This window comes from Gilbertella persicaria, assembly GCF_025201335.1.
Source record: "Gilbertella persicaria strain CBS 190.32 chromosome Unknown B0P05scaffold_3, whole genome shotgun sequence".
Lineage (NCBI taxonomy): Eukaryota > Fungi > Mucoromycota > Mucoromycetes > Mucorales > Choanephoraceae > Gilbertella > Gilbertella persicaria.
Window position 1 is genome coordinate 405,161 of NW_026251964.1, and position 17,722 is coordinate 422,882.

The 17,722-nt window shown below is 36.4% G+C and overlaps 9 protein-coding genes across 9 annotated transcripts; 3 read left to right on the forward strand and 6 right to left on the reverse strand.

The window, feature by feature from the left end:
• The first annotated feature begins 17 nt into the window (after positions 1-17).
• B0P05DRAFT_524204 (uncharacterized protein) lies at positions 18-2,752 on the forward strand. Its single transcript, XM_051576173.1, has 4 exons — positions 18-158; positions 202-400; positions 451-1,775; positions 1,823-2,752. The coding sequence occupies exons 1-4, from the start codon at positions 73-75 to the stop codon at positions 2,682-2,684; spliced, it is 2,472 nt and encodes an 823-aa protein (XP_051439085.1). The 5' UTR covers positions 18-72; the 3' UTR covers positions 2,685-2,752.
• B0P05DRAFT_449446 (uncharacterized protein) lies at positions 2,741-3,556 on the reverse strand (the record flags this gene model as incomplete). The annotated part of the gene is made up of 2 exons (XM_051573867.1): positions 2,741-3,171; positions 3,235-3,556. Coding segments are annotated over 2 exons (753 nt in total), but the record flags the coding sequence as incomplete, so codon positions are not given.
• Positions 3,557-6,250: 2,694 nt separating this feature from the next.
• Positions 6,251-7,167, forward strand: B0P05DRAFT_169853 (uncharacterized protein). The gene is made up of 2 exons (XM_051573132.1): positions 6,251-6,309; positions 6,371-7,167. Exon 2 carries the CDS (start codon positions 6,490-6,492, stop codon positions 7,036-7,038), a length of 549 nt encoding a protein of 182 aa, XP_051439087.1. The 5' UTR covers positions 6,251-6,309; positions 6,371-6,489; the 3' UTR covers positions 7,039-7,167.
• On the forward strand, positions 7,168-8,408 carry B0P05DRAFT_169835 (CCAAT-binding transcription factor (CBF-B/NF-YA) subunit B-domain-containing protein). The gene is made up of 5 exons (XM_051573131.1): positions 7,168-7,383; positions 7,426-7,536; positions 7,587-7,620; positions 7,667-7,873; positions 7,937-8,408. The coding sequence occupies exons 1-5, from the start codon at positions 7,297-7,299 to the stop codon at positions 8,056-8,058; spliced, it is 561 nt and encodes a 186-aa protein (XP_051439088.1). The 5' UTR covers positions 7,168-7,296; the 3' UTR covers positions 8,059-8,408.
• B0P05DRAFT_524218 (uncharacterized protein) lies at positions 8,030-10,349 on the reverse strand. The gene is made up of 8 exons (XM_051576174.1): positions 10,279-10,349; positions 10,089-10,122; positions 9,735-10,042; positions 9,470-9,692; positions 9,314-9,429; positions 9,138-9,266; positions 8,879-9,091; positions 8,030-8,835 (listed from the first exon to the last, which is right to left on the reverse strand). Exons 1-8 carry the CDS (start codon positions 10,339-10,341, stop codon positions 8,065-8,067), a joined length of 1,857 nt encoding a protein of 618 aa, XP_051439089.1. The 5' UTR covers positions 10,342-10,349; the 3' UTR covers positions 8,030-8,064.
• Positions 10,350-10,751: 402 nt separating this feature from the next.
• Positions 10,752-11,148, reverse strand: B0P05DRAFT_524226 (uncharacterized protein; the record flags this gene model as incomplete). The annotated part of the gene is made up of 1 exon (XM_051576175.1): positions 10,752-11,148. A coding segment is annotated over exon 1 (164 nt), but the record flags the coding sequence as incomplete, so codon positions are not given.
• On the reverse strand, positions 10,975-12,500 carry B0P05DRAFT_502906 (uncharacterized protein). Its single transcript, XM_051575472.1, has 3 exons — positions 12,375-12,500; positions 11,861-12,318; positions 10,975-11,796 (listed from the first exon to the last, which is right to left on the reverse strand). Exons 2-3 carry the CDS (start codon positions 12,211-12,213, stop codon positions 11,103-11,105), a joined length of 1,047 nt encoding a protein of 348 aa, XP_051439091.1. The 5' UTR covers positions 12,214-12,318; positions 12,375-12,500; the 3' UTR covers positions 10,975-11,102.
• A 695-nt stretch (positions 12,501-13,195) lies between these two features.
• On the reverse strand, positions 13,196-14,282 carry B0P05DRAFT_524232 (Golgi complex component 7-domain-containing protein). The gene is made up of 2 exons (XM_051576176.1): positions 13,418-14,282; positions 13,196-13,373 (listed from the first exon to the last, which is right to left on the reverse strand). Exons 1-2 carry the CDS (start codon positions 14,249-14,251, stop codon positions 13,353-13,355), a joined length of 855 nt encoding a protein of 284 aa, XP_051439092.1. The 5' UTR covers positions 14,252-14,282; the 3' UTR covers positions 13,196-13,352.
• B0P05DRAFT_524234 (uncharacterized protein) lies at positions 14,283-16,345 on the reverse strand. Its single transcript, XM_051576177.1, has 4 exons — positions 15,923-16,345; positions 15,834-15,867; positions 15,729-15,779; positions 14,283-15,680 (listed from the first exon to the last, which is right to left on the reverse strand). Exons 1-4 carry the CDS (start codon positions 16,276-16,278, stop codon positions 14,355-14,357), a joined length of 1,767 nt encoding a protein of 588 aa, XP_051439093.1. The 5' UTR covers positions 16,279-16,345; the 3' UTR covers positions 14,283-14,354.
• Positions 16,346-17,722: the final 1,377 nt, after the last annotated feature.

Below are 17,722 nucleotides of genomic sequence, written 5' to 3' on the forward strand. Positions count from 1 at the left end.
CATTGTCTTTTTCTCTCTTACAAAACTTATTTTTTCAACAAAAGTGAGAACATCAATAAAAATACGTTTGTTATGACGAGGTTGCGTGATACCATAGACCGTACACCTGAATATGTCAACTTTATAAAAGAATTAAAGCAATTCCACCTTGAAAAAGGGTAAGCATATACTACAATTGACAGTAACTTATGGCCTTGTTAGCACAACACTTCAAGCAGAACCTGTCTTGGGTGGAAGAAGACTGGATTTATATAAAATATTTCAAGTCGTTGCTAGTTCAGGTGGTTTTGAAGAAGTGACAAAGAATAGAGGATGGAAGCAAGTGGGCGATATTTTTCAATTTCCTTCTACTTGTACCAACAGTGCTTATATTCTTAAGGGTGTTTATATACGTAATTTGGTAAGTGATTGGATTTGGATGGTTTTGTATCCTGATGCATGCGCACCTAGTTGGGCTGGGAAGAGGAAAAATTATGGAAAAAGGATTGGAAACCACCAAAGGAATTATTGGGTCCAAATGCTCATAAATCATCTACTTTGGCTGGTAAAGCATACAAATCTGTCATCAAAAAGACATCGCCCACCATAAAATCAACAACAAAGACAACAAAATCAAAATCAAAAACCAACCCTCCTCCTCCTTCTACACCTCCCACTAGTCTTGTCGATCCCTTGACTGTATTGCAACAATTGAGCAACCCTCTTTTATACGATTTTAGCAACTTGAATGTAGATACGACTGTGTATTCCCCTACAGCTTCTAATACTCCCTCACCTGCTGTAGAAGATCAAAGTGTGTTTACTGAAAGGGACCGCATTTTATTTGCTTTACAGTTTGGAGAAGGGAAAGATGTGGAATGGGCCTTGGATGAAATAGTGACCATCTCATTTGAATGTCCCGAAAAGCTTGATTTGAACACCTCTCCTTTTCTTTTACAGTTGCTTGTCTCACTTGCTCAACCTTGTCTTACTACGCATGTAGCCGATAATGCATTACCTACCAGTGCTACAGATACGCTAAACAGCATGCTGAATAACAATACGTCTAAAAGCACCTTATCACCCATCACGATGACATATGCCACAGACAGCGAAACATGTGGTCATTTGGATATTTCGCTTAAAGTACTTCATATCTTGCGCAACTTTTCTTTTTTAACAAGCCATGTCCCTTTATTGGCTAAAAACACCATGGTGAAGGAGCTTTTGGTGCAAGGCTTACAGGCATCCATGAGTACAGGTCATGTTGAACTTGGAAGGCATTCGATGGATGTGCTGGAAAACATGGCTGCGCATATGGAACTCGATTCAACACAAGATCCTTGCCTTCAATGTGTGCAAACACTGGTGGCTGCTCATGATCGATACTTGGTGATTGGCTCTATTCGTACACTGACATGGCTCACCATGAACCAAGTCAACCATGCCTATTTAGAGACCAGTCCTGTCATGACACGCATTGCACAAATGCTGTTATCGAATGATGAAGAATTAGTCGGTACTTCACTTGAATACATTTACCAGTACACCCGTATTTCAGCCCAGGCTCGTTCTCGATTCTTGGTATCACCTCCCTCGAATGCGTATGTTGGATTGTTGATCTCGCTTTTAATGACCAAATCAAAGTATTTCTGTACTCGATTTATTCAAGAAGATACAGCTTTGACTACACCTAACCCCACCGTATCTACTACGCCTGTTGAACCTATAGTGCCTCGTGTGCCTAACTTGACTGAATATCAAAAATTAGATGAACCTTTTCGATGTTTAGGATGGTAAGGGAGTAAAATGAAGGTCAATGTCAACTCATGCTTTGTATCAGGTTGAAAGACAAGTTTGAAGTAGCCGATAGAAGCAGTGTGTTATCTTTGGATGACATGTATTTGCTTTATGAAGCTAGATTTGGATTAGAAAAAGCACTCAAGATGAGAGATTTTTATACAGTTATGAAAATTGCTTTTCCGAAAGTATCTACTACCGAAACCAAGTCTTTGTTAGGCAGTCCTGGCCAATCCGCTCCTGTTGTTGAAGGTTTAAATATCATTGGCATACAGATCAAAATGAGTATTTTACAAGACCGTATGTATACATGTATGTCAACAAATGTCACTCATCTATTTCCTATAGGCCCTCAAGTACCTTGTAAATGGGCTCAATGCTCACTTTTATTCGATGATACATTTACACTTCAACGTCATATACTCCATGACCATATGCCATCCACCATGGAGAGTGAACACTATGTCTGTAGTTGGTCCCACTGCAAAAACGAACAAAACTTATTTTCATCTAAAGACGGCTGGATATCCCATTTACGCACCCATTTCTACAATCAAGTAGGCGAAAGTTGTTGCAACAGCCCTGTACAGAGCCCTGAACCTTCACTTTCACCTTCACCTTCCACACCTGCATCTCAAATTTCATTAACAAGTACCACGTCGCCTAGGGTAAAACCGGTTGATATGTCTGACATTCAAGGCATTGCCCTTGTTGCCTCTCATTTACTCAACTGGCTCTCAAAAGATCCCCAGAGTGCGCCCTACTTTATTCCCTACGAAAAGGAACTGACGAGCATTGCTGAACAAAGACCCAAATTAGCTGCATTTGTTTGGTCTATTTGTTCCAATTTTAAATCTTCAAAACCTTCTCAACCCATTGTTTCAATCAATACTACACCAGTTTAATTATTAATACACATTTCATTTTTCCATAGATCTTTAGCATGTAGATATTATGACAATAAAGATAACAATTGTTCTTGTAACATACACAAGCGCCTTATCAAGGGTTTTGTGTTGTATGGGAATCCGTCTCCTTGTAAGACACGCACTGTGTCTCTTAGGATCCATCTGAATGGATTGACCATATCCAACACCACAAGTGCTGCATAAAACTGGTGAATGTCTTGGTGTGCATAGACAACATAACGATAGAAATAAGCCAAGAAGTCTGAATCATTCAACAGCGAGTCAATCAAGATATCGTGTGTTGAACCGCATTGTTGTAAAAAGAACAGGAAAAGTGAGTGTGGATTGACTTGAATGTGCTGTAAAAGCGTCATACAGTACATGTCTTGTTGATAGACAGTGAGTACAGTGTCTAGCAATTGCGTTGTATCATCATCATTAGCACAACACATGTTGAACAACAGTTCGATTGGACGGATACTTGCTTGATATGTATGATAGAGCACTACAGTATGAATACGACAATCATGTCATCATGTTCTCTTACTTGATATCGTGTTGGCTAATGCTTCTAAACCAGGCGGGAAGTGTGTTGTATGCTTTAGAAATAAAGCCATGATGATTTGAATCAATCGTTTGATGGTTTCTCTATCGAATGTCATAGTATTTATAGTGGGTGTATAGAAAAACTCGGTATATTCTATTGATTGAAAACGATCCAAATCTTGCTGCTTGAAGCAATGGCTTACATCTTCTATATAGCGTATAACATTGGTTATGATAGGTTCATCATTCTCGATATAAGGTATCATTCGATAACTGAGCTCCATTGATTTTCGACACATATAAACCTTCTCGTGCCACCACAATTCTCTTGTGACAGCAAATAATTGATTTAATGTCGCATTGGGTGGAGGGGAAGAAGATTTGAGTAGATCAATAAAGCATATCACTAAAGAGCATGACATGGGCCGATCCTTGTTGGATTCAGACAATATTAAATCTGATAAACCATGCTCTGCTTGACATTCAGAAACAGAACAAGTACGTTGATGCTTCAAAATCAAGTGAATAAGATCCAGTAAATGGTCTCGATAGGTTGATATTGAATAGTCTTGGATGATATCACGAATGATCTGTTTCGCTTTTATGCTGTGTTGTGTAATATGGATATATTTAGCATGATTGTTTTGATAGATTTCATAATCCATGCCCGAAAAGTGTTATAAAAGAAAAAAACACTTATTTGAATATCCGCCCGAGAAAAAAAAAAAAAAAAGAGGAAAGGACTGATGACGCCAACCTTTAAATGGGTACGTCCTTATATCACTCCATTTTAAGTGAATTTCTAAAGTACTTAACAGAAGTGCATTTGTCGAGAGCGCGTTAAAGCTTAAAGCATATTTTAAATAAACATTTAAGTTTTTTTTTTTTTAAAAAAAACACTTTATTCCAATTTTATTAAGCAAAAAAAATGTCCAACAGTATTATTATGAAGAAGTACTTACCTTTGCCTAAAACCATTGTAACTCATGCCATCGAGAACTACATGGAAGAGATTGAAAACTCTGAATCAGTTTTTGGTGTCAAATGGATCTACAAAAGCAAGTTTCTTATACACTATTCCCTATCGGACATGTTCAAACCGAAACTCGCAGGGTAACGGATAGAGAGGAGGTAGCTACAGAACACTTCATTACCCATACAAAAGTGGTTACTTTTTGGATTGGATGAAGAGGAAGTACTTGCAGCCATTTTACGAAAAAGAGTAATTTATCAAATTATTTGGTTGTTTATCAGAAATAAAGAAGCCGGCCATTTATCAAACCAAAAATAAATGATTTGTTTGTGTGAAAAAAGAACGCTGTATGATAAAATGAGAGACAGAAAAACTAATAACAGTTATATTGTTAACATGTTTCCGTTTGAAGTGGACAGAGTGTTCGCCACTAATAAATATACATTTATGCATTTTGTATTCTTTAGGACAGCACCTTCTCTATCCAGTACTCTGCGAATTTCGGTTTAAACATATCTGATAGGAGGTAGTACAAAGGGAAAAAAGGAGTGGTGCATAACTAAGAAACCTGTTTACAATTGCGATTGATAAATCCAAAGATTTCTACAGACTCAAACTAGCCTTGCATCAGTCTAAATCAAGTTCATATTTGTTGTTGTTAAATGTACATAAATACTTTAACAATTAGGAACTCATGTTTAATATCTCTCTACTTAATTTACCTTCTAAACAGATTTCCCATAAATGATAAGTTTTTTTTTCTAAAAAAAATAATGAGGCATTTCGAACATACTCATGTGGTCTACTTAAACAAGAAAACGAAGACCAACAGGTCGTCCAGCATCAATGAAAAGGCGATCTGTTGCAGCCACTGCTCCTACTGATCCAGAACTTCCTCCAGCTCTTCTTCCTCTTCTAGTCCCTGCTCCTGCTCTTGCTCCTCGCGTAGACGAGAGGATCAAAATAAGTTTCCCCAATAGAAAGCTCAAACTTAGTACTCTCTTAGGTAGAAACTCTAAAGATTATAGAGTAAAACATCACACGAGAAGAAATGAGATACGTATTTACTTATCTCGTATTGTATTAGACTATGATTCGCAATATTACTGAAGAATACACCATACTTGGAAAAATGCCTTAAATTTTGTACTTTTAGTCCGAGTTGAGTTTCTCTAGAACTTAAACAAAGCTATTCAACAAATATACCCAACTTAAGAAGCATAGCACACCAACTCCATCATAAAACAATTTTAGCAAATCAACTATTTAATGAACTCGAAAATATCAATATATAGACAACTTGAAAGAAAATATACTAATATTTTTAGTGTTCAGTAAATCATCCTCATAGGCTCTGAAAAACTGGTTTACAAGTTTCGTAAAGTTACTAGCATTACATTTTGGTCACATGTTTATAGAAGAGTTGCTCGAGACTCAATCAGTCTTAACCGCATTATAGTGAATAGACCATACAGATAAACAGATAAAGTATGTTACTTAACTTTCTTTCTAATGTTAAAACTTTCTTTCTAGAAAATCGACCGGATCCAATGAATACCTGTATACTATATCTACTTTGGATACCTTGCATCGAGAGATCTCACAAAACTACGACTCTACCATAGTTTAAAGTGTGCTGTAAATTATAATGTAGAACGAAGAACGATATCCAAGCCTCATATGACCCACTTCAGACAAGAAATACATGTACAAGCGAAGACATCATGCAATTCCTGGATGTCTACACAAAGCAAGTATTTTGAAAGCATGAATAGGTTGACATATCTTATGACATCTAGTACCTATAATTACATGAATACTAGGTGTCATAGAGAACGAAAAGGGTATAACTACTCTAATCAATAAATGACCAACAATTATGCTGCGTGTGTTGTTCTAGGTCAAACAAAAAAAAAAGATGAAGAGTTCAGGCTGGCTCATGTCTCTTCTGCTTAGCCAAGAAAAAGGTTGAGAAGGGAACACAGACGTCTACTTGCTGAAGAAGATTTGAGACGACATGATGATCCACAAAGAGCAATAGTCGCCTATGGCTCTGTTGTTTTAAAAGGAAGCTATAAAGACAACACGCCTGTACCAATAAAGGCGAGTAATCATTCCTTTACTTTTCATGTCAGTGGAACTAACTGTATTATTTCATAAACAGAGAGTACACCGAGCTATTGTTGAACATGCCATTGTGATTCCCGTGAATGAATTCAAAACAACCGTTATCTGGTGTTACTGTAATGGAAGGGTTGACAATGTTGTTCGTCATGTCCGTCTATGCAATCACAGATAAATAGGAAAAAGCGTACATTTGTCATTGATTTTAATCTATGTGGCGCACATAGAAAGAAAAAACATCGTTCAAGCTACCAAGAAAATAGGCCTGCTGAAAAGTATTCTACTTGGAAGTGCTTTGATAAGGACAATCACATCCTGTATCGTACAAGTGAATGTCCTGGCAGAGGACTAGGTAGTTATACGCATTGTTTTATTGAAGCCAATACTCATCGTGTTATTTTTCTGCTAGAGCGCAACCGTGTTGTCTATGTGTTGAAGCTGCGTCCCCAATGTTCGGCAGTACAAGAACATGATCTAGTAAGTAGTCATTTCTTTTATCGTGTTCATTCAAGACGAATGTTTTGGTTTTTTTTTTTTAGTACTGGAACCGAGATGTTAACGCCGCATGTAAAAAAAGAAGTTTCTTATGTGAATATATACGTTCGGGTTATGATATCAACAGCAGGCTGCAACAGCTCTCAAGAGATCAAGATGACCAAGGTGCCTAGAAAAGCGCCATCAGCAACACTACCAAAAGTTAACTGGTAAGTAAATTCTTTTTTCAAGAATAACAGTCCCAAAAGCTAATGTCATCTTTTTTGGGGCGTATTTACGTAAAAACCTTTGAATGGTATAAAACTTGGTTCCCATCATATCTTTTCATTCGTCTTTTTATTTTGCTTTCTTTTTGATTGGGAGAACTCTTGTCCTATCATATTCTTTGACTTACTTTGACAGGTCTTACTCTCCGCAATCACAAAAAAAAATAAAAAGGTTATTTCTGCATATATATTTTAAGGCACAAGTATGAACACTTACAGCGATCCCAGTACTGGTCAAAACCAACCTTTGCAGAATACTGCTGCTCAAACAACCAACACACAAGAACCTTTGGTAAAGTATTAAATATATACATGTTGATTAACGTATCTATAGAATGATGCTCATAATTCGCCACTTTCTTATTCAAGACCACAGCCATCAACACAACCTCAACCACAACAGCCACAACAACACTTGAATTATTCTCAACAACACGTTGCTATGGTAATGCTTTATGAAATACCATTTCATTACTTAACTTACTTTCGATATAGCCTGCTGGTATGATGGCTCCACAGCCAGGACAAGGTAAATAGCATCATAAGAAAACAAGTATCTCATGCGTGTCTTATAGTGGTTGTTCCCACTGCTCCTGTTGTTGTTGAAGAAGAGCCTTTATATGTGAATGCAAAGCAATACCATCGTATTCTCAAAAGACGTGCAGCTCGTTTAAAACTTGAAGAACTTCACAAGTTGGAAAGAACAAGAAAACCATATCTTCATGAAAGTAGACATAAGCATGCTATGCGTCGTCCAAGAGGTCCAGGCGGTCGATTCTTAAGTAAGTCTCGATTCTATTTTTTTTTTTTTTTTTTTTTTTTTTTTTTGCTCATCGTATTTTTAGCTGCTGCTGAAATTGCTGAACTACAAAAGGCAGGCAAATTACCAACATCAGAGAAAGATTCAAAAGAAACACAACCTTTATCACAACCTAAAGGTGATTTTATTAATCTTCAATCTCAATAATAAAATTTATAATTTCCTGGAAAATTTTTCATTTGCATCAAAACTGATTAATGGTTTGACATGTCGACCATGAAGCTCTTTTGTATGAAAACTCTCAGGCGTATCATCCAACTGAAGAAGAGCTGTTTTACTAGTAGGCTTAGGACTATTTAAACCAGTGGTAGGTATAGAAGCAATGGCTGCATTGTTAGGCAGTGGCACATCATGATGCCTTCTTGCAGTTGTCTTTCTTCGCAAAGATGCATGTCGACGATGTTCACCTGTTTCTGTTGCACTCGATGCTTCACGCACACTTTTTGACCTTGTCATTCGACTAGGTTCTTTTTGGTCTAGTAAAGAACCTTTTGCAAACGTAACACGGTCTTCTACTTGAATCAGTGTCTTGCTGGTGTTTGTCTCTTCTTGTTCCTGGGATTCTTGTTGTCTATAGAGTATTTGCTCTTGTTGTTCTTCTTTAGCCAACAAAGAGCCTTTAGAGAATGTAGGTACATCAAAGCAATCAATTAAAGGCCCGTCATTGTTTTCGTTTGAGTTGTTTCTCGATAATCCACGTGTTGTTGCATTTCGTCCTAACGGTCTCTTTTCATCTCCTCCTCGTCGACTGGATTCACTACGACTAAGACTGGAGACATGTTTAGGTTCTTCTGTTGGTTTAGTTGTTTCTTTGGTAGATTTGTGTCTGCGAACGGTTGATTTTTCATCAACAGCATTCTCTAATGAAATATGAGCCAATGGATTTGCCACTCGGTTGGGATACTGTTGATATTGAACAATACTCTAAAAATAAAATCAGATGTATATATTCGGGATTATGTGTTACCTTGGCACTGCGTATACTGAGTACCCAATCTTTCATTTCTTCTTGATTTTCTGCAGCTAAAAACCGCATAAAATCATTTTCATTCTCAAAAATACTCGGTCTATCTTGAGCTCGAATAGCAATCACATAAGGTGTAGGGCTTGCCTTGGGTGATTGCAGTAAAGTATAAACGTCGTAGGTTGCCAAATAACACAAAATAGAAGATGATGTGCTCTAAATTAAATCTTAGTTTGAAATGTCTATTATTATTTTTTCTAACCTTATTATTGTCTTTTGCATGATGAATAGCACCATCCTTGATGAAGCAATATCGTCTTTGCCATTTGTTCTTCTTGTACTCAATTGAGAGCCAACCATGCATAGAAGGCGTCTTTTGCTGCAGAATGCACTATATAACAGATCAATTGACATTCTCCTATTTTGTTTTCTCCTTACTTCTGAAATGAGACTATAATGATACGAATATTTCTTCACCAGGAGAGCATTACTTGCATCAGGTTCCCATACACTCAATACATCTATTACAACTTCCCATTCACGAAGTGGTCTTTCTTTCTTTTTGCATAAATAAAATACTACAAAAAAACTTACCAATGCCATGACTATTATCAATTTCAAACAAGGTCCAATCTTCTGAAGTATCCAGCAAACCTTTCTTTTTCAAATACTGTACAACCATAGCTGTTGTCAAAAGGTTGGTGAGTTGCACAACTTTATGATTTTTGGCATCGTCAATATAAATTCGAGTTGTTAAGGTCTTTAATGGCACCGTATGAATACGGGCTGTGCTAACCATATGAGCTGGCTCCTCTGGCTATAGAATACATGAGCTTGTATGCTATTTAAAGAATCTTACCTCCACTTGATTCTTGTCATGATTAGCATCCAAGACTGCCCAAGCTCTTTGCATGACTAAAGTCAATTCTTGATCCTCTTGAGAAACGGGTTCTTTTGTATGGTTGGTTCTTAAGGATCGAGAATGACTCAGCGTAGGTGGTTTTTCAGGCTGAGGACGACGAGCGGTGGCTGATCTTTGAAGAATGGTGCCTATACAGACATCATCATCACAAATAGCTATACTGTTGTCATGACGAGAAGGGATGGCACGCGACTTGTAATGCTGCAAGGGAACATTATCCGAATTGTTACTATGATAACGCTTGTCTATAGCATGATCATTGAGTATAATTCAAGCTAAATAAGAAGTTACCTAAAGATACTTGGTTTGTAGAATCATTCATTGTCTAAAAATAAAAATAAAAATAAAAATAAAAATAAAAATAAAAATAAAAATAAAAATAAAAATAAAAAAGAAAAAAGAAAAAAGAAAAAAGAAAAAGAAAAAGAAAAAGAGAAAAAAATAAGGGGTCAATGTATTTTTATATCTAAACACAAATTACCAAAGCAAAATTATTCACTTGTTTTTCCAAGTTACGAAGCATATGATTGAGATTATGTGTCATTTATTTATAACAAAAGAAAGAAAGAAAAAAACTGATAACGATACTAATTACTGATTTTGTAAAATCTAATTTTGTCTAATTCAATTGGCGTCGTTTTACAGTATTCCTACTTTGAATTCAGACGATGTTAGTTTTTTTCTGGACGAATCAAAATTAATTTCCAGATGTTTTTCCTACCTATTTTGGACGAAATAAAAATGGAAATTAAACAGAAAGAGAAGAATTATTAGAGAAGGTACAATAGTATGCTAGATGACTTTACCTATAACAATCTTAATTCCTGAAGGAAATACCGTGTTTATTACGGCGATCATTGCTTCTCTTTTTGATTTCTCTTGAATCGTTCTGCACGGCCTTCACCTTTCCAAATTGACTTGGCAATGTTCATCATATTCAAACTAGCGTTGATGTCACGCTGCCATAATGTTCTGTACGTCTTGCAAACGAGAACGCTACTACTGTGGGCATCACTAATACCACCCAAAGTCCTACTTTCACATTTAAAACATATTTGGGACATCAAATATTCATCAATGTCCACAGCGAGTAAGTCACCAGTCCTCTTTCTTTTTTTCAACGTTCTGTATAGAAGACCAGTGACACCAGTCTGGACCGTTTTTATCTTCACATAATCCTTCCCAAACATGCCACTACCAGATATTATCAGTGGTACCTTCTGTTTGTACTGAAAGAAATTGCTTTCTCTAAGTACCATAAACTTATGAGTATGAAAATTATCGTAGCCATGCCCAAGTAACTTTTTACCTTGTTTCTGTTGTTTTCAGTGTCATTTTTCTCTTTCCTTTATCCTTCTTTCCGGACTTGTTCCCCTTCTTCTTCCGCTTCCCTTTGTTCTTTTCTCTTTTTCGTTTGTTTCCTCTTGACTTCTTGTTGTATTTCTTGGTACCATCTAACAACATTTTCACCATTTGCTCCGGCGCTTGTTGGCAACCCTGGTACAAGAAAAAGGTTTCTTTTGCAGTTTCTTGATTGTAAAAACTGAAAATACGACCAATGTTTTCGAGCATATAAATGGCATACTCCATATACAGTGATTCATTGGCAGCCTTATTAGTCGGTATATTTGTTTCAATCGTCTTAACACCGCATGCTTTCTTTTTCTTCTCTTGCTCTGCTGAGAATTTTGTAGAGCCTGTCAAGTGGTAATATTCCTTGATGGAACATTGTCTGAAGTTGTTAATATTACCAGTTGAACCAGCAAATACAGTGAAAACCCTTTTTCTTCCTGGATCTACGGCTATTGGTAAATAGTGGCTGTCAACTTCATGCTGCTCAAAACCATCCAGGATCAGATCAACTTGATTGATTTGCTTGGTTAAACGTTTTTCTCTGATTGTTCGTTTGTTAAAAACAAAATCAACAGAAAAACCGTCTGATCTGATCAGGTTACCAAAGAGCCTCTTATTTGTTCCAGTGGGTAATAAAGATTCAATCCTAATAGTAAACATATTTTAAATGACTATTATATAAAAACATTTTTTTACAACTATGTACTTACGATTTGGTTCTAAGCGGTTTAAAATCAAATACCTTGTAAAATAAATTCAGCTGATCATTATACCCTCTGGGGAGTGGTTCACCAGGAAGAAATGCTGCTAATGCATTGACCGAAATTGTCACTGATCGCCAATGGCATGATAGTGAAGGGAATACATTGAACAGCCTTGGTAAAGGAAGTCTTCTAACGTCAAACGCTTTATGGGATTGATGTTCCCTTTCAAAGACAGCCAGTATATGAAACAACAGAGGAATAAAGGAACCAGGGTTATCAGCTAATGATTTTATACTAACTCTAGCATCGAGTTTGTTTTTAAGTGGCAGGCATAGTTCATCGATTCTTCGTTTGATCATAGGGTCTTCAAGTGATTTCTATTCAGGCCACACCGCTTCACCTTGGCATACATACTGATATCCATATTTTATAACAATATCGTCGACGTCCTTCGGAGCCATGGACTATATACATAATATTTAAGTATTTAGAGTAAATGGATGTGATTGTTAGCTCTTACAACAAACATAATTTGAATTTGATATTGCAAAAATCTTCTCAATATATTTTCAGTCTTTCTACAACTGCATTCTCGTAGGTGGTTGCCAGCTCCTTGCAGGCCTCAGTAATGCACTGGCTAGCTCCTCCAATAGCAGATGGAAAACTTAATTTTTCTTTAATAAGATGAACCTCGTTAAAAAAAACATTATAACAGACAAGTCGATCTAACTATTGTTGATGATCTGGTATAAATAACTTTAAATAAAAAAAGTATATTATCACAAATAAATCTTTTCTCATAACAAGAACATTTGTCATATTATTATTATTATTATTATTATTATTATGCCAGCTAGTCATAGTTTGATAGCAATAGAACTGAGTTCATTCTAAACAATGATATAGCTGAATCAACATTTACACTCTTACGGAATAGAGTCATATAATCCAGAAACCAGTAAACAGATCTCATCTTGAATGATAAACAACTGTAAAGATGATTCGCAAAGTATATTTTATTGGAAAAGCCAATACTCTTATTCCATCTAATATAACCTTCAGCTCATCAAGTCCTATCTCAAGTTACATCTAAGGACATAATCCAAATCATATATAAGCCTAGAATATAAAAAATCTCTCTCGAACTTTTACCTCAATAAACATTTATAAACGGTCTCAAAGTACTTCCTACACGTCTCTTTATTTTTTTATAATTTCTATATTTAATCTTTTTATTTAAAACGTCCCAAAACACCACAATAACCAGTCATTTTGATATTGCTTCTCTAACAATTGATTTCCCTTTACAGATAAATGTCTAAATGTAAATTCTCATTCACCCAAAAAGCTAATTCTTTTTCTGTCTAATTTCCATTTTTATTTCGTTCAAAATAGGTAAGAAGAGCATCTAGAAATTAATTTTGATTCGTCCAGAAAAAAACTAGCATCATCTGAATTTGAAGTGTAAAAACGATATTATTATTGAATCAATGCAATTTTATTGCCAGAATTTATCAAGCTATGAACAACAGTGAGTGACAGTAAACAGCCAATAAAACTTACAGGTACACCTATTCTCTTGAATACATTGCTTACTTGAGGAGAAACTGAACCTGAAATGTGTTGTAAATATCCATCATTCTGCTCAGGCACCTGATTTTGGATTTGTTGAAATGTTTGCTGCCTAGCTGCAGGTTGCCTTAAAGGAGGTAATTGTACATGACCATATTCTAATGCCTCATCCATTTCTGGTAACATGTCTTTTTCTTCTTCTTTTTTCTTTTTTTCTTCCTCTTCCTCTTTTCTTTTCTTTTCCTCTTCTTCTTCTTGTTCTCGAAGTCTTTGTTCCTCCACCTCTAGTTGTCGTTTCTTTTCTTTTTCTGCCAGGGCTTTTGCTTCTGCTGCTTCTGCTGCTTCTGCTGCTGCTTTCTTTTCCTCTTCCTGTTGTTTTATTCTGTCTTGTTCTTGTCTCAATTTCTCTATATGGTTAAACTTTTCCAACAAGATAGAGCGACACTCTTCCATGCGTGTTTTGGCTATATGAGGTCGACGCAACTTTTCTAAAGCTATGTCTGTATTGCCTTCAATCAAATGTAACTCTTTCTTGACTTTTTCTATATGGATCTGTGTTGCTTTTGCATTGTCCGAAATAGTCTTGAGTTCATAAAGGATACGTGGCATAGATTTAATAACTTGAGTAGAGAGTTGGTCAAATGCTTGCGAAGTGGATTCACTTTCTAATTGAAGTCGTGTTACTAACAATGTTGTGTTTTTTGTGTCATCATCATCTTTGGATTGCATGTCATCATGCTTTGGTTTAAGAACCGTGTTGATCCATTGCTTGGCATCAAATTCCGGATTAGAAAAATCAGCAAGATGGAGGGCTAGATTAGACATAACAAAATAAAAATAGAAAAAAAAAGACAAAAAGCTTGTTTAATTTAAATAAATGGTATACTCTAAAAGTGATTCTCATTCCTAAAAACATCCCAGGCTTGATTTAAGGTAGTAAAGATACCATTTGCCAACAGACGTTGTTCCACAGTAGCATTAGAAGCAAGCTTTTTTTAAAAAAAAAGATGAGTTTTAATACAGAAACAATACTGCTTACTTTATCTGGATGCACTTTAGCAATGGCCTTCATATAAGTGATTTTGCACTTTTTAGGCTCCACTAATTCACTCATCATGACACTCTTCCATTGAACACCAGACCATAAGATGGATTCCAAAGAACTCAAAAGAGCTCTCAAGTTATTTTCTTTGCCTGTCTTCCACATTGCAATTTGTGCATTGACTTTATCTTGCTTTTCTGCTTTCTCAGCATCTTCGGCTTCTTTCTTCTTCTCCCTTTCACGCATTTCTTGTACTGCCTTACTGCTATTGATTTCATCCAACTCGGCTTGTGTAGGCTGTGATGTCTTTGGGATAAACATATTGAAATCAATGTCAGGAAATGCACTTGCATTATTGTTGGCTGGTTTCCAACTAGGTTGATTGGCTTTTTTGTTTTTCTTTTGTTCTAAAATAGCTTGTTGGCATCGCATAATACCCTGGCTGACTTGTGTACTACGGGATCCTTCCAGTCGTACATATTCTTCATAAAACTGAATAGCTGCTTCAAATAGACATAATCCTTCAAGAGCACATGCTTTACGATGCAAGGCCTTTGTCAATTGTGCTTTCATGGTAGTTGATGCCTCTGTCATGAGTGTGGTTTGGGGTGTTCCTGACTTGATATGTTTACGTGCAAGGTCAATAGCGACAGCACAATCAGCTAAGCAATCATGATATTTACTTTGCTTTAACCGAGCAGCAGCTCGATTATTAGAGAGCAAGACTAAATCACCATGTCCTGTTGGTAAAGATCCAATGGCTAAACTATAGGCTGCTTCTGCTTCTTCAAATCGGTTTTTGTTGAACAGATAATTGCCTTGTTTACGTTCCTTTTCAGCAAACGAGGTAACAGGATCTGATTGTTTGGGCGTAGGTGGCGTAGGTTTGTTTCGTTTGAGTTGATCCAGATATTCTTTTCGACGTTCTTCTTGTTGTTGCTTCCATAAGGCTTCTTGTTCTCTTTCTTTCTCCAAGTCTTCATCATCATCAGAAGAAAGAGGCGCGTCTTTGGGTTCAGCAGGTGCTTTCTTGGGTGATGCTGTTTGTGTGTTTTGGATTAAAATGTCAAGTGCATCTTGTAAGTTGTTGCCTCCTGTGGCTGCTACGGCTACTTTGGCATTCTCAAGTGAGAATCCCATATCGACTAACTGAGCTAAAAGCATATCTGCGGTGGTAGATGTATTTGTGTTGGATGTTCTTGGACTGGAAGACTATATACAGCTTATAAGCATCATCGAAACTGATAAGTGTTGACTTACTGCATCTTGAGAACCAAGATGAGGACTTGCATGATATTGAGATGAAGTAGACTATGAATGACAATTGAGTCTTTCTTTGTCTAGTTGAGAACATGTCTATCTTACCTCTCCTCTTGTTTTTTCATAGGAGCTGGATCCACTAGCGATTGTTTTTATTTTCTTAGTATATTATGATACATGTATGTTAAACCTACTATGAAGATGGTGCAGATGAGCGTTTCTTATCCACAAGAGGATCAAACGATGCCGAAGTAGAATAATGTTTAGGTGGATTAGGATAGTTCTTTTGAGGCGAATATGTAGGGCGTTGAGTTGAGCTCGTATATCTCGGTTGAGGGTTTAGTTCGTGCCAAAGATACATGTTGGTAGGTGTCGTAAACACAGGAATCACCGCTTCACTTTCCTCAAGTGTAGCATAACGACGTTGTGTGGATGGTTTGTTCGGGGATGAATACTTTTGTTGCGGTGTTGTGTTTTCATAGTGAAAGGATGTGCCTTTATTCGGTGTATGATACGACATGTGGTTTATGTAGCTGGTTTCTTGACTCATGTTCAGTAGCGAAACAAAGGAGACAAGAAATATGTTCCCGATTAAAAAAAAATATATATATATAAAGTACGTCAGAATGGTACCACCTAAAAAGAAAGGGCATTTTGTTCTGGAAACACGGCATGATTTCTATCGCGTGCCTTCAGCATACAAATCTTGCGTCGAAGAGCTGTATTTGTAGCATAATAGATAGAGCTGTACTTTACAGCCAAGATATAAGATGTATTCCATAATTCACAAATAAATAAATACAATGTGATGGTTCATAATAAGGGACTCCTGTTTCTACAAGTCTTTTATCTATGAACAAGAGGGAAACACTTTATCCGCTTCATAGAATGGTCTCTTTTTTTTTTATAGTTAAACTATATAAAGGACATAGTGTCTCTTGAAAACACATATCCATTTTGACTTGAGAAAGTATGCAGATCTTCATGAGCCAATAATGAGATTATATTGGTCAAAAAAGCCGAGAATGCACAAGGCTGAATAACCACATACAGGAAATACAAAGCCTGTTTATGCACGCACAAATGCTCAAGATACCTACAGACTATGCTTATTAACATTTAGGGTGCATTTGGAGTTGATTTGGAACAAAAAAAGCGACTTGTGAAAAATGACCAAAAAAATTTTTTTTTGTAAGCGAGTCTTGCTCCAATTTTATTTAAAGTCCTTTAAATGTCAAATGAGGAGAAGAAAAGACTGTGATATTATATGAACTAGACTAAGGGAAAGAGAGAAACGTGCGGTACAAGAATTGGAAAAAATTGAGAGTTTGAGAGAGATTGTTTAATACTTGAAACGGAGTTGACATCATGGATGAAGAGGGAGGGACCAGAAAGGAGAGCAGAGAACATATATGAATTCATATGCATAGATCAATAAATGATGATCATGGCAAAAAACCAGATCACATCTATGGCAATTGCAATGGATCTATAGTCACTGACATTCACTCATTCTACTAGAAGTACTACATCATCCTCATAGTCAGAGATTATGAACCTAGTGACTTTGTTATTATTAACGGCCCTCATAAAGTGACAGTTAGAGCTGACAAATACATTGGCATTGGCATTTGACAAATATGTAATAGTTTATTCAAGTTCAGGTCAGATCATGTACTATTGGCTGAGCTGACAACTTCCTCTAAAGGCATTTCTCTTAATTACTCCTGATCTAACAAATCAATCCGTAGTCAAGAAGCTAACCCCAAAACAATATTTTGACCGAGAAGAAAAAGTATAAGTACCTCGACATTTTATAGCAATTGAAAGATAACATTTTCTTGGAGAAATAAAAACCTATACAAGTTCTAACGGACTTTCTCTGTGTTCTTACCTTTTCTCTTATTGAATATCTACTCTCTCTTCGTCTCACAACAAAGGGGATTTATGGCTCAAAATCAAGGCGGGATTCATCATGTAGCTTATTTGCTAAG